The 16,979-nt window shown below is 36.2% G+C and overlaps 1 protein-coding gene across 1 annotated transcript; it reads left to right on the forward strand.

The window, feature by feature from the left end:
• Positions 1-191: 191 nt before the first annotated feature.
• Positions 192-16,700, forward strand: LOC308706328 (cholesterol 7-desaturase nvd). The gene is made up of 7 exons (XM_081391926.1): positions 192-1,086; positions 9,382-9,570; positions 12,355-12,533; positions 12,616-12,741; positions 13,761-13,880; positions 14,986-15,162; positions 16,301-16,700. Exons 1-7 carry the CDS (start codon positions 657-659, stop codon positions 16,460-16,462), a joined length of 1,383 nt encoding a protein of 460 aa, XP_081248052.1. The 5' UTR covers positions 192-656; the 3' UTR covers positions 16,463-16,700.
• The last annotated feature ends 279 nt before the right edge of the window (positions 16,701-16,979 follow it).

Raw genomic sequence — 16,979 nt, forward strand, 5'->3', positions numbered from 1 at the left:
ACATACTCAATTGCTCTCTAGAGCAGTGGTTCTCAATCTTGGTCCTGGGGACCCACAACTCTGCACATTTTATATGTCTCCTTTATCTGACACACCCAGTTCAGTTCAGAGCTCTTTCCTAATGAGATGATGATCTGAATCAGGTGTGTTAAATGAGGGAGATATACAAACTGTGCAGAGCTGTGGGTCCCATGCAGGACCAGGATTGAGAACCACTGCTCTAGAGGCCCATTTGGTTGGATAATTTCGAATTTAGGCAATGTTTTAAAATTTAGTATTTAACTTATAGAACATATGTTTCCAATAGGCTACCTTTCACATAAAGAAAACCTGTTCCAGTTAAGGAGTAGGATATACACATCATGTGATGTGTAATATTCAGTACCAGTAAACTCCACCCGATTTTTCTATGATTGGGGTGTGTAATGTAGCTAAGATGACATGAAACCGCATGGTTGAACTGAAACCACCGCTCACCCCCACCCACCGTATCCACGGCGCTCTTGAGGACGCTATACGGACATATGCTGTGTGTGACATTTAGAAAAAGCATGCATAAACAAACCCTACCGCTTTCGGTCAGCATAATATAAACAAAAATGGGAAGGAGGGATTATCGAGAGCACTGACTGTCAGAGTGTGACATCGCAGGTGTCATGGAGAATTCACGGGCATCACTGATGTTCAAGGCGGCCGCGGTGGCCGCGATCGGTCTCACCGCTATTTTCGTAATGCTCGTCCAAGATCCATCCGACACGCTCTTCGGAGGAGGATACCCAGAACTGTGGCGGAGAACCGGACTAGCCGGAGCCCCTACACGCGCGGCAGCCTGCATCTTCGCAGGCGTGTTCCTCCTCGCGATGGGCTGGTTGTACAGATTGTTATTCGCTCCTCTGGAGCTGCTCCGCGGTGTGGATGAGGTGGGGTACATCGCGGAGGACGGGCGCTCTCGTGCCCAGGCTGCCAACGAGGTGCGGCGGCGACGGAAGACTGGAGAATTACCTCCAGTTTATCCAAACGGCTGGTACCGGGTTTTAGACTCTCACATGCTGGAGAGGGGAGATGTGAAGAGTGTGACAGTGCTAGGTAGGTGTATAACAACCGCCAAAGATGGTAAATGAATCGCAGTTGAGGTAAAAACACTTCACTGGAAATGTCCCACAGTTTTATTTATCTTTTTTGGAGCTATTAAAGTGTCATGAGATCACAAACAGTTGCACAGAAGCGATATAAAACGTTACTAAATCAAAACGTGGGGAAAGAACATCATTAAACATCACGGGACACGTAAATGTTGAAATGTACGCATGCGTCACAGAAATTCGTTTTTGCGGAGTGCTTTTTAAAAGTTGATCTACTTGCAATTTCTTAACTAGTAAGAAATACATTTTTTGATTGGCTATCTGTAATTACCTTTCCATAGCTTTGGCGCCCTTTTAACATTAAAAAAATTGTAGGGTATGAATTGATGATATCAAGAATTGCCTTTGCTACTACAGTATAGTAAAAATTCCATTCCTGATATCAAGAATGATAATGTCTAGCTCGTGAAAATTTAATTGTCGATATCAAAACATCATGTCCTGGGAATGACCACAAGTCAAAATAGCCCGCCATAATATGCAGGAATACATGTTAGACACTTATTAGACCTAACTTTTAAAAAATATATTAATGAATTTCAGACCGTCAGTGTTTCCCTATGAGAATCTACACATTTTCATTCATGTGTCTTCCTTCCAGTGCTGGGGGACTAGGGCTAAAATAGCTCTCCATTCACTGTTTTGTAGCCAGATATGTTTTCAGGTCACTTCAAGAACAGAAACGAAGTCATTTGCATGCTGATTCCTGACATGATCCTTGAGATCAATAATACAGCTATTTTGTCGCATATAGGCCTAGTATCCCCATGTCATGCTATTGCACAGAGAAAAAAGCTTTTGGTCAGATCTTTTTACTAGGTGGATGAGAGGTTGGTTTCATTTTTATGCCACTCCATGCAGTTCAGCATAGTACACGGTGCTAGTATCTCCAACAAGATCATATGTTGATTAAATCTGATTACATGCATAAACTGTATACCTTCCATGCACTGCAGATTTATAAATACTTAATTTATTGGCAGTTGAAGCAGTGTGACATGCTTATACTTCATCTAAAACTTTTTTAAACAGCTATTCTTGTATGATTATTAGAAATGTAATTTTTATGATCTCATAAATTGAGAGACTGCATGTACCATTTGTACTTAAAAATAATTTTACACACGGCATGCAGGACTATTTAAATGAAGTGATAAAAAGGGGAAAGCTTGAAGAAATGGTGACAAGCACAGGACCTAAAATATACCTTATATATGCATATAAATATGAACCTAAAAATAAATATTGTAAATGTATAAATATGGCATAATTAATCAACATTCAAAAGTTGAACCTATTTGGGTGATATTTCACAGGCAGGATGTTGTAAACTGTATGTTGAAGCATTAGATATGCAGCTAATATCATTTTTTGTTCATCATTTTCTGATAGAAAATCAGCAAAGTTATTAAGAACATTCTGAGAGGTGATCTGGGTTATGAGAGTGCAAAGTGGCCTCTTATTGACTTCAGACAGGGTTGCGGAAGTAGCATCTGTGAAAATAAATTAATTCTCCATCATTTTCATTGTGCATCACTGTGACAGACTATAACGTCACAGGTCATGACCAGAGTTAAACTCTTCTGTACGTCCAGCCCTGTCATTGCCAAGTCTTTGTCTTTTGTTACTTAGCTTGGCTTTTTGTTATGTTTAAGTGTCTGTTGCTTAGCTGAATTGCTGTAGGATATCCTATCATGTTGCAGAGACCTTTGGGTTTTCAGTGAAAACCAAACAAAACACCTTTGTAGTTTTGTCTTTGGGATACAAAGAAACACTGTTGTGCTTTTTGCAACCTAGAGACTGTCAAACCTGCGATGTCCTTTTCTACTCTTGATTACTATTATAAAAGCTGGACTGTCACCAGCAAAAATCAGATAAAAGATACTGTAAATGAAACTGCATTGTGTTTCAGACCACTGAACTAATCCTTATTTGAACCTCACTGTCTGTGAGGCACTCTAATTGAACTTTTAAGTACATTTTAAATCATTGTTTTAAAATGTGCACTTGTAGTGTACGTCAAGTCTTAAAAGTATTTTTTTAAACTGTACTTGCTGATAATATAATATGAATGAAATAAAAAGCCTCTTAAAGAGAATTCACTTTCCTGACTGTTTAACACACTTAAGTGTATACTAAAAAGTGCTTGCAATAATTCCAAATTAATAATTGACTAACATACTAAAACACATGTAATATACTTAATTATAACTGTAGTTACATTTAAAGGTAATATATGTAATGAAATTAAATTAAATTAAAGTATATTTTAGTTTTCCATAAATGCTTGCTATACATTTGGAACTACACTGTAACCATATTTCCAAAGACCAAAGAAGTAATTATGAAATTACATATAAAGATGTACTTAAGTGGGTCAAAACTAATTGCATTTAAAAAGAATTTTTTCATTTTAATTGTAAAGAACATGCAATTAAGTGTCTGAAAACATAACATTCAGTTTGCGCTTAAATATATTATTTTAAAGTAGTAGATTATTTCCATAATAATTTTTAAAAGTATGCTAAAATGAAGATGATATCAGGATGACCCATGTTTGCCAAATGTTAAAGACATCTGTGGTTATATGCTTTCTTGATGCTTTCCTTCTATCACAAACCCACAGACTAAAAAGCAGCAGTGACACAGCTAAATTTGGTTTTCTTTAGTGATCTCAAAGGGCACAACATTTAATTGCTGCTGCTCAACTGCTACAGCATATTGATGTGCATTTGATAAAACTTTAGTTAAATGGCCTATTGGCTAGATGTCCCATAGGAATCATATCAGATAACAGACCCAGCTCAAACACTGCCCTTGCTCTATATATAATATACTTATCGGCTATATGTCTCATAGGAATCATTTCAGATAACTGATATGCTGCCTCAGCTCAAACACACTGCCCTCGGCCTATATATAATATACATGATTTTAATGTCTATGACCTCTTCATATTGACTTGTTGGGCTATTTCTTGTTGTTTTTATTTTCTGTGTTGGACGATACAGAGTGTTTCCACACACATTATTGTTGCCATTTGCTATTACCAGCCATAATGTTTGTTGGTTTCCACTGCCTTTTTCTTTTGTGCAGTTTTGTCATCTGAGTGTAGGAGCTTGTTTTAAGGGGCTCTGCATTGCAGGCAAATAAAACCCCTCAGGTCAGCATAACAGAAAGTGAGTTTTTCGATACTGTCGCTGTAGACCTGAGGAGTGAGAATGACTGTGCAAATCAAGGTAGGGTTGCACTAGCAGTTCGTAAGTTCTTTTTTAAATTAGAACGTAAAGTCCACACTAGAGGCTTATAACTACTAGCTAGTTTGTAACTAACGCTGTACTTTATTCCGTTGCACCATTTGTTCTTAAAGGAGAACTCCGGTCAATTTTAACATTGAGCTAATTTTTTTCTAAATTTGGAGTGCTGTCAGTACAGAGAACAACGACAAAAATCGGTGTTGCCTACACCGTGTTATCCTGTTTTTAAAATTTGCACCCTGTTGATTTCAATGGGGCAAGTTTTAAACCTGCTTTTAGCCTCTTAACATCCTTGATGTGTCATTACAAGTGCACAGGTCATGTGAGTGATTCCTTCGGGGTGAACGCGGATTAATCTGACTGCAGTAGATGTGAAAGATATGAATAAAAATGATGTTTATTCAGCCAGCGCTCATACCTGTATTTTCTTCCTGTTTTCGGGCGAAGTCCATAGTAATCGATTGTCGAGTTCACGCGCATAGGTTTAGTACCTATGATCACGTGCGGGAACTCGACAATCGACTACTGTGGCCTTCGACCGAAAACAGGTCAACCATTGAAGTCAACAGGGTGCAAATTTTAAAAAGAGGATAACGTGGTGTAGGCAACACCGATTTTTGTCGTTGTTCTCTGTACTGACAGCACTCCAAATGTACAAAAAAATGAGCTCAATGTTAAAATTGACCGGAGTTCTCCTTTAAGGCAGAATGTAGCTAGTAAGTCGTAAGCTCTCCGTAAAGTAATACGTAGTCGCATAATATGACGTTTACCCTCGATGATCCAATAGCAGCCTTCAAATACGTGCAGAAGTTGTGTTGAAATGCCGTGAATTTCAGTTTATCATTCATTCTAACTTCTTTCACGGTAAACGGTAAAAATACGTTTCCATTAAATACGATACTTAATCATGCCTGATAGCACACGTACATCACGGAGACGTCTATTTGATGTGCATGTTTACATCTGGAAGACGTATGTTAGAGTGTTTGCTCATCTGCAATACGTCTATAGGACATTTCCTGTCAGATGTCAAATAGACGTTTAGAAAATGTCTTTAAGATGTTATGATTTAGAATGTATGTAAAACTGACATCTTAAAGACGTCTATCAGATGTTAGTAAACAGCAGATGCTTTCCAGATGAAGTGATCTTTAACAGACATCTTGAAGACATACGTGTGCTATCTAAATGTTTTTATATGTAAATAACATTCAGAAACTGTATTTGAAACAAAATGAATAAGGATAAATAAATAAGTACTGATACAAAAAAAAAACATAAGAAATTACATTTATTGATTATGACTGATTTTATTTGACATGCACGACACAGACCGATGGGACAGACACACACAGCTTGCGCTGTTAGGACGGGTTCGTGTCGATGAGCCGCAAGTAATCTGCTCACATAATGTTCTCTCTCTTAAAATGTAAGCGAGTGTAAGTGTCAGCATTATTATATATGTCTATAAAGAATTAAAGTCTGTCAGGTAAAAGAGTTTATTGATGCAGTTCAGTCTGCTATTTTATTCCAACCATTACTCCTGATCAGAGGCATCCTTAAATATTTAGTTTATACGTACTCTTTAACTAAGTTTAATTGTTACGCTTCAACTAAGTTTAATTGTGCAACGCAAAAATATTTAGTAGTAGTACGAAAGTTGTAACTTAGTGCCCTTTTATGTCAAATATAGGGTAAACGTACCTATTAAGCTCACCAAAATCTACATTGAGACATTTTTAGTGCACAAGATATTGGTTTTAGTACAAGAAGTTATTTTAAAATAAAATATTAATCTCTCACACTATAATATTTCATTTTATTTTAAATGACAAAAGTATTTCAATTAAGATGTACATCATTAAATATAAAAAGTCTGGCTGTGCTTAATGGGTACGTTTTGTACCCTTTAAGCACACCCCTGTTCCCAATAAGCTCACAACAAGTTTTATTAAAAATTCTTGTTTATTTTAAACAACCTTTTTAAGGAATAATTGAAAAAAGTTTTATTTGAAGGTACAGAGTCAATCACAAAAAAACAGAACACTAAAATCAAGCAACAAGGCATTTAATTTGATCAGGTAGCCTATCCTATTCATAGTGACGTGTCATTCAAACTCATTGCAACATCTAGACTAGTCCACGTTCAGCTATGTAACCCATATTAAAAAATCAAATAACAAAACAAACCAATGTGCTCCTTAAAGGGATACTCCACTTTTTTTGGAAATAGGCTCATTTTACAACTCCCCCAGAGTTAAACAGTTGAGTTTTACCGTTTTCGAATCCATTCAGCCGATCTCCGGGTCTGGCGGTACCACTTTTAGCATAGCTTAGCATAGATCATTGAATCGGACAAGACCATTAGCATCTCTCTCAAAAAAATGACCAAAGAGTTTCGATATTTTTCCTATTTAAAACTCGACACTTCTGTAGTTACATCGTGTAATAAGACCGACAGAAAATGTAAAGTTTCAATTTTCTAGGCTGATATGGCTAGGAACTATACTCTCAAAATCGCACCTTTTCATTTTCCGTCCGTCTTAGTACACGATGTAACTACAGAAGAGTCAAGTTTTAAATAGGAAAAATATCGAAACTCTTTGGTCATTTTTTTGAGAGAGATGCTAATGGTCTTGTCCGGTTCAATTCATTATGCTAAGCTATGCTAAAAGTGGTACCGCCAGACCCGGAGATCGGCTGAATGGATTCGAAAACGGTAAAACTCAACTGTTTAACTCTGGGGGAGTTGTAAAATGAGCTTATTTCCAAAAAAAGTGGAGTATCCCTTTAACTCTCTGGGTCAGAGCTTTCCTGTCTACTCCAAACTTCTTGGACAGATACGACAGGTTTCTGATGGCTCCTTCTTTGTATGACATGCCTCTTTCATCTTTGGGCATACACTATAGTTTCGTCTAGCTTTTGTCATCTTAAGACTGTGAAAATAAGTTTATTAATCATTTTTTTGAAGATTAACATAGTGACAACCATCAGTTAATATTTAAATTCTGATTATTAAGTATTTACATAGACGTTTAATGTGGGTGAGCTTAAAGGGAGCACACACTGTGCTTAATTGGAGCAAAAACATTTTTTAATTAATAAATATTAAATTAAAATTTAAAGGAAAATATTTAGCTAAATTAATAATCTAGGTAATGTATTAAGTTTATACCAATTTTAATATGAACAACTATTAAAGACAATATCTATGAAATTATGCTTTTTCTAATTGATGTCACACTGAAGCTGTGTGATTGTCATAGTAGTGCACCCTTTAAGCTCACCTAACAATAATATGAATTCTTTAAAAATTACAGCAGTTTAAAACCACAGACTATCAATAAAATGTAAAATTATAATATTATGGATTTAAAAGTACAAGCCATTAATTCCTGTGAAGTAATATATTAATGTAGCACACAATCTTATACAGCTAGTAAGCTAGCTATGTTTGTAGCATCTGGGCTATGTTGCTAAAACTATCTTTTAGATCTAACTGTAATTATTTCCCACATCCAGGTTCCAGGTTATAATATTCAAAAGTCTAAACATTAATCTCTTAATTTTGCAATAAGAAGATGTACTTCTTCAAAATAAATGTTTAAACATATAAAAAATGAACATCTGAGGGGCTCCTCTTCTGGTGAAAGTTTTCAGACAGCTTTGAAAATAGCCGCCAGACAGTGTGAACACATGGACACACATATCTCAGTGTGTAATGGTCTGATTGGTTTAAAATTACAGGAGGTATATAGTAACAAACACATCAATTGGTTAATACATCAAATAGGATAATACATTGCTGTTTCTTTTTATAATCTGAGCTCCAAGATGGTAGTGTGCTTAATGGGTACTTGAGCTTAATAGGTACGTTTACCCTAGGCTAATTTGTAACTTACTCACAGCTGGTGCAACCGTCCCCTGGATTTTACAATCTTGAATGTTGCTACGCCTATTCCTGGTTATATAAATCTGCAGCTTGGCAGAAAAAACAATAGACCTAATTATTAACTGACACACTTTACTGTTTGTTTTTAATTAATCATTAACTTTTCCATTTAGCTCATGATATAGGCTGAGACGTATTAGCAAAATCCAGACCAGTGTCACACATGCTCATTGATGTGACATGAAATGTCAATTATTCTGGGTAGTTATTATTATACTTCAAACCTCATCCTCGCTCTATGTTTGGCATTTTGGGCATAAAGAAGCAGGCCAGGCCCTTTCTAAAAGAAAATTAATCAGAATGACAGTCTGTGGCAGTTGCCAGTTACCCAGTTAAAAGTGCAGTAAGCGATTTCTGAAAAACGCTGTTGAAAGTGGATCAAACTGAGCACCACAACAACTTCCAGCCAATCAGCAATAAGGGGTGTGTCCACTCATGATGTGTAGGACATAGAGTGAGCTAGAGGGAGATTTGAAGAAAAACTTTTTGAAAGATAGATGGCTAAAAGACATTACAAAAGAGAAATGGTCAGGGGAATATCACTGGAAAAAGAAGGGTTATGATCAGGCAAGGGCTTGAACCCGTGTTAATATTAGAAAAGCTTCCCAGCGCTGGAGAGTCCTAAACGGGAAGGCCTGAAAACAGACGCGGAGGATGCATTGTTTTTGCTCCATATGTGAGTAACATTGGTTTTTGATGACAAGGAAGAACAAAAAATGAACATACAAGCAAGAGTTTGTACAAGCTATGATAAAGAGACATCCGCTCTTGCTTTGTGTGTTCGTGCATTTTGGGGGCGGAGCAATGAAGGCAGGGGTGTGTTTGTTATGGTTGTATTTTAAATATAAACTGTGTTCAACAATGATTCTCAGAAATCGCTTACTGCGCCTTTTACCTAAAGAAGTCTCTTCATTCTTTTTTGTTAAAGACCAAAACTTCCCCTTCAATTTATTGTAACCAATTGCGGCATACAATACTATTTTTACTGTTAAAGCAAAATGAAATGACATTTAGTTGTATTTTTCTACAGGACAGCAGGTGGCGGTGTTCCGTGGGCAGGATGGCAAAGCCTATGTGGTGGATGCTTACTGTCCCCACTTAGGGGCCAACCTGGCTGTGGGGGGGCGAGTGGTAGGGGGCTGCATTGAATGCCCCTTCCACGGGTGGCAGTTCCGTGGGGTCGATGGGAAATGTGTCAAGATTCCATATGCAGATAAAGGTAAGAGATCCGAAAAGAAATTAAGACATTTTTAAGACGTGTTTTTTTATGTTCGTGATTTGATGACTGTATCGTTTTTTGTTGCATATAACTTTGTGTATAAGTGCAAATGATACGTACAAGTTGTTCTTCTTTTTTTAAATACAGTAAAAACAGAATTTTAGTAAAATGTTATTACAATTTTAAAATAAAGTTTTTCTATTTTCTCTATTTTAAAATGTATTTTATTCCTGTGATGACAAAGCTGAATTTTCAGCATCATTACCCCAGTCTTCAGAGTCACATGATCCTTCAGAAATCATTCTAATATGCTGATTTGCTGTTCAAGAAATATTTGATGTTATTATTTTTGTTGAAAACAGTTGTGCTGCTTAATATTTTTGTGGAAACTGAAATACTTTTTTTCAAGATTCTTTGATGAATAGAAAGTTCAAAAGCTTTTATTTTAAATTAAAAAAAATTGTAACATTATAAATGTCTTTACTGTCACTTTTGATCGATTTCATACAAAGTTCAGTCGTGAATCACGCAGGCTGATTGGTCCTTAAAGTCCCCCTGTAGTCAATAAATGTATCCCTTAAAATTCATCTTTGATCACCAAAATGAAGCATATTTAGAAGTTTTTTTCATTGAAAATTCCATTTTCCATTTTTTCTTCATGCCTTAAAATAGCTTGAATGGAACTCTACACCCTTGCTTTATTTAGTTTAATCGGGTTCTTAATTATGCAGATAATCCCCGCCTCTACTCACTCACACTTCCTGATCCACTTTGTAAACACTGCACAGTGGCAAGTGGAAATACTGGTTTAATTTAGCCATATATGTAAGTGGAAGAGTGCATTATACAAGCTTGTCTACAAGTCGATGTATCATAATGCGTTTTATGTATCACTGTCTACAATGCCAGACACATAACGGTAATTAATATGATTAGCCTTTGGCTTGACTATGTTATCAAACAGCTAATAATGTGTTGCTAATGTTACACAAACCATGTTCCTGCTCGCTCTCTTAGAGTCAGACAGCGGCCTTCTGAAAATCAGCATCCTTAGAAACGCTTTTAACATCATAGAAAGTCAGTGGAGAAAGGCATATAGTTCATCATAGCATGGTAATATACATCAAATACATAATTCACCCTCTATATAGCTAAATGTACCTGGTTTTTCATATCAACAGAAAAATATACCAGGATAATCTGGCTTCTCTCAAGACTACCCTGCTTGACACAGCAGTTAATGATATGCTAGAGCCCGCCGGCACATACGCAATTGGTTACAAGGTAGTTTGTGACGCAAGAAGCACAGGCGATTTCAAAATGTGTTTTTGAGACTGTCTTTACTTCTCTGCAGTTTTAAGGAGAAAATACTCAATGGTGTTGACTGATGAATTTGCACATGGTTTGTCTTAAAGCATATTAAAAACTGCACATAGACGTATAAACAACATTAAAAAAACGTTTCACCACAGGGGGTCTTAACTCATTCGAGAAATCTGCCTGCAATCACATCATTCTCTATAGACCCTTTTTGCACCGACGTCACAATTACGTCACAGCGTTAGCTGGAGGCAAAACAAAGGGAAAACTGGAGGCAGCCAATATAAACCAGCACAGATTTGGGATAAATAAGGAGCTTAAAATGTCATCTTGTTGTGCTGCTGGGTGCCAGAATCGACAGAGTACAGACTCCAATTAGAAATTTTGTCGCATAATGTTTTCTAAAGTATTGTGATTATTTGTGAATCATCTATGATTGTATACATTGTTGTGGATTGATTGTGACTAGACTTTTTGAAGAACCTGGTAAGAAAGAATAATCAAATACATAAAGTTAAAAAAAAGCTGTATCTGGAAGTTTTATTTCTAGAAAATAATCACATCATTAAAATCGCACTGTAATATCACTCTTTACATGGTTGTCTTTTGGCCTTGGCGCTGGCTAGGCAGAACTTCGGATCGTACCACACAAGTCATGTACTTGACCATTCAGCAAATAGTTATATGCATCTAAAGATTTATATGCCCTCAGTTTCTCTTAATGCTCGGTTTCTCTATCAGGTAGGTATAGAAGTCAGGCCACTCAACCGGAGGTAATCCTGTCAGATCGTCCATCCACTGAGTGAGCGTGTACGGGTCAGCCAATCTGGTTCCGTCCGTTAAAGTAAACTTTTGCAAATAACAATCGCGGTCCTGGACAGTGAGTGGCCTTACACATTAAGATAAAATCAGATTTTCTCCAGTCATTGTTAAAAAACAAGCTAAGAAAACTTGCTAACTAGCGTTAGTGAAGTGGTCAGAGGAATCGTTCAGCCTCCACCTAAGCTCCGCCCACAAAAAAATGTCACCATGTTTACTAACTGAAAAGGGGTCTATAGGGCACAGCTGATTGGTTCCTGCTGTATCAGTAGCCAATAAGCTTGCTGCTCAACTAGTTCAGCATTTCAGATCTAGAGGGTTTCATTCAGAAATCCTCCACCTTCCCCAGCTCCCCCTGTATAGATCTGCTACGATTAATTCATGTATGCTATATTGTACAGCAGCAGCATGTTTTACTTGCTCACTGCAGCATGTTGTGTATGTATTGGTAGTAGAACTAGCAATAACCAACAGCAGCAACTATTCCGCCAAGACCAAACATATCAACAATGTCATATCAATTACCATGCCAAACACAACGAGAGTTGTCATGACAGAAATGCATCCTTGCTCAGTAAAAGTATAAATTTCTTTAAAAATACTGAGCCTAAAAATGTATTTGACATTTGTTTGGATTGTTTTTAGTGCCCGAGTTTGCGAAGGTGCGGTGTTGGCCCAGCCGTGAGATCAACGGGCTGGTTCTGGTGTGGTTTCACTGTGATGGGCTCGAGCCCAGCTGGAGAGTGCCAGAACAGAGCGAGATCACCCGCGGGGAATGGGTTTACCGCGGTCGTACCGAACACTTCATTAATGCACACATTGAGGTGAGACAGCTTAAGTAATCCATCTCGTGTGTAAATATAGTGTTTGTATCTAACAGTCACTTTTGGTTCTGTCTTTTTTCAGGAGATTCCAGAGAACGCTGCGGACATCGCACACTTGGCTCATTTGCACACTCCAGGTATCGTGAGTGGAGCTGATCTGCGCTATACTAACAGCAAGACCTGGGAGTTTATACGGCATGACTGGAAGGTTTGATTCCTCACATAGACTATCAACAGCAGTATTATTTTAGCATAACTGAAATACTATTATCAGTTGTGTTAATATTTCTAATTAGATCTTCTAATTGTTTTTAATACAGTTTTATTTTATTTAGTTTTAGGTATTTTAGTACTTCAAGTTAAACTAAATGAAAATGAGAAATGTTGCTTTGGCAACTTGTTTCAAGTAATTAATTTTTTATGGTTTTAGTTTTTGTTTAGTTTATGATAAAAAACCCTGGTCAAAAGTTTTTATCTCATTATGCAATGGAAAAGTCGGGTACGTGGTTGAGTTAAAATGGATAACACTATCGTAAAACCATAAAAATATAGAATATCTTGTAAGCTCCACTCTTCTGTAAAAAAAAAAACCACTTCCTTGTGTCTATGTGTGTTGAGTTTGCTACTTGGTTAAAGGAGCCTTATAACTACACTTTTTTTGCATTTTATTTATATAATACTATGTATAATGCTGTTCAATATGTCTTTTATCAATAACTGTCCAAATTTAATGAACAGTTTTGTCACTGTACCTTTAAGAAAAAATATGTTAATTATGTTAAGATTGGCTTTGCGTGTGAAAAAAATGTCTGAGTGGACTGGACCATTTTTATTTAAAAAGCCATTTCTAATTGAATCCTGTTTTCCATTTAATCTTAAAGGGATAGTTCACCCATAAATTAAAATTCTGTCATTATTTACTCACCCTCAAGTTGTTCCAAACCTGTATGAGTTTCTTCTTTCTGTTCAACACAAAAGAAGATGTTTTGAAGAATGTCGGTAACTAGCTATTGACTTCCATAGTATGGGGGGAAAAAAATATGGCTACCGTCAACTGTCTGGTTACCCATATTCTTCAAAATATCTTCTTTTGTGTTTGGCAGAAGAAAGATACTCATACAGGTTTGGAACATCTTGAGGGCGAGTAAACACTATTTTTGGGTGAACATTATTTACTCGCCCTCATGTTTTTCCAAACCTTTATGTCTTGATTTGTGTATTTTCCAGGTGGAGTGGAAAGCCGAGCCCGAGCCGAACAAGCACTGCTCGCAGATGTTGGTGAAACACGCTCTCACTGTGTTCGGGCGCCACTGGCCTCTTCTTGATTTGGACGTCAAGGCCAGACAGGTAATGACTGAATTGTCATCTAGAGGGCGTGTGTGAGCTGTGCAGACTGAGAGAAACGCCTGGAGACTGACTGATTAGAAGAATGGAGAGAAAGTCATGGATGATCTTGAACACAACAGCAGTGTCTTGATCTCTGTGTTCTGAGGGTAGTTCACTGCATCTTAAACATTGAGGCGAGAGCATACAGAGCATGCTTTTATGGAAATTAAATGTGTGTGTGTGTGTGTGTGTGCTCGATGCTGTTCATTTCTGTGGGATGTGTCAGGTTTACAAATGAGATGCTTTTGTTGTACAGTGCACTCAATGCAGATTATTTTCTTCATGAATCACGTATTATGGGTTAAATAATTCAGATTCTGTGCTGCAAAACATACTAAGCTATTCTGACATTTCACAGATGTTTTTTAAAATTTAATTCACAAAAACTGTTACACTTACTAATTAATTTTTATACATTATCTAAGGTTAGATATTTATTAAACAGATGTATATTAATTTATTATTTAATTATATTTATTATTTTATTTGTTAAGTTATTAATATATTATTTTTCATTGTTAATATGTTTGTTCGTATTACCTTAGCTAATGGTAATGTAAATCAACATTAACATTAACCAAAGTTAATTAATGCTCTAAATATATTGTTATTGCAAATTTGGCGCATGAACTAATGTTAAAGTATAGAAGCCTATAGTAAAGTGTAATCAACTATTTTTTGTTTGTTTTCGTGTCTATGTAGCAGTCCAAGTCTCAATGCCATTTTCCTTCATGGTCAGTTGTGCAACATTTTTCTTTTTGCGTTGTCTGAAAAGGAAAGGTCTCGTCGCCATAGTGACGGTGAATAATCCTGATGGCATGTGTGAAAACAGTTGTAATTCAAGGCTGTTCTTGGATCTTCACTTTAGGGTTGAAGTTAAAAAGACTCTGAATCCTTGAGGGTGGAAAGTGCTATAGGCGTGAGAAGCAAAATCTGTCTGTATTAGGGAAGATTTTGTTATGATTTATGAGAATTAATCAATTTGATCTGGTCTGACGCAGTGTGCGGCATAGATAACAGTAATTTTTCTCCCTGGTGATATGAATGATATATTTGATGTTTGCAGGTGGGTCCAGGTGTGGTTTTCCTGCTCTTTGAACACAGTTTCTTGGGTCGGGGTGTGATCATGCACTGCGTTACCCCAGTCGAGCCGTTACTGCAGTGTGTTTCACACACTATCTTCTACCAGAACAGCATCCCTCCCCTGGTACCCAAGTTCATTCTTCGGGCAGAGTGCATCCAGGTAACACAGACATGAAGTGTCAGCAAAGCAGATTTTAAATTGGTATTCTACATTAATTGACAACATTGTCACATGTTGTATTCTGAAAAGTTTCTCACTCATTTACTGCCTCTCAAAAGTTTGGTTTGTTTTTTTATATATATATATATATATATATATATATATATATATATATATATATATATATATATATATATATATATATATATATATATATATATATATATATATAAATAATTATTTTTTATTTTATTTTTTACTCTTCTGCTCACCAAGGCTGCATTTATTTGTTATACTTTTGAGATAAAACAGTAATATTATGAAATATTATTACAATTTAATGTAATTTAACTTTTCTATTCTAATGTATTTTGAAATATAATTTATTCCTATGATAAAGTTTTCAGCATCATTACTCCAGTCTTCAGTGTCACATGATCCTTTAGAAATCTTCCTAATATGCTGATTTGTTGCTCAAGAAACATATCTTATTATTATAAATGTTGAAAACAGTTGTGCTGTCTAATATGTTTAGTTGTGAATAATTGTGAAAACCGTCATTTATTTTTCAGGATTCTTTGATCAATATAAAGTTCAAATGAAACAGCATTTATTTTAATATACATACACTGCCTGGCCAAAAATAAAGTTGCTATTTGGATTAGGCAAATGCTTACGAGTCTATGATTGGATGACTATTGCAGTGATTATTATGTTTCTAGCATCTAATATGTTTGGCAACAGTTCTTCTAACCCTAATTGTTGGAGTGTGTAGCTTTTCATTACTTAAACATGCATGTAGGAAGAGATATCACGGCCATATTCCAGGATGACAATGTCAAGCTTCATCAGGCTCAGATTGTGAAATAATGTTTGGGAAAAAGCATGAAGAATCATTTTCACACATGAGTTGGCACCTCTGAGTCCAGAACTGAAATTCATTGAAAGTCTTTGGGATGTGCTGGAGGAGACTTTACAGAGTGCTGGACTCTTGCATTGTCAATACAAGATCTTGACCAAAAATTGATGCACCTCTTTTCACAACATTTATTTATTTATTTATTTTTGGCCGGGCAGTGTATATATATATATATATAATATAAAATAATAGTCTCAACTCGTGGTTTTGCTGTTACAGTTCGAACGAGATGTGATGATCTGGAACAACAAGACGTACATCTCCAAACCTATGCTTGTGAAAGAAGACTCTGCTATTCAGAAACACAGACGCTGGTTCAGTCAGTTCTACAGCGAGAACAGCCCTCAACTGCGTTACCAGCACGACACTCTGGACTTCTGAACATGAACTATGCTTCAACCCAAATGGGTTGCTAAAATGCCAATAATACCAATATTTTTTTAACCGAAGCTGACATTTTGTTGATATTTAAAATATAAAATAAAAATCATTATGCAAAAAATATAATTATGCATTTCTTTTGCAGTTTTTTTTTAACAAAACATTGTTTAAACAAACAACATGTACAAAGACAATAATAAAGTAAATGCATAATAAAAGTGCACGTGCGTTTGGATATTACAAGTCTGGATATTACAAGTCTGGATATTATACTTTTATTTTTGTATTCCATATCTTAGAAGTATGAGCTTATAAATATGTCTGTTCAAGTGTGTTGTGTAAAAATAGGTAACTTGTTTTCCATCGAAAGGACCTTTCCTCCTTGTTGAAGTGCCTCAGACAATCATCTGTCAGTAAATAATAGTTGTGTATTTCTATCTACTGTGCTCCTAAACTTCCTGATTGCAGAATTACACACTACAGCTACTGCAGTCTTGGGATTGGATAACCCAGAATT

Source organism: Scardinius erythrophthalmus (genome assembly GCF_964197995.2).
Source record: "Scardinius erythrophthalmus genome assembly, chromosome: 17".
Lineage (NCBI taxonomy): Eukaryota > Metazoa > Chordata > Actinopteri > Cypriniformes > Leuciscidae > Scardinius > Scardinius erythrophthalmus.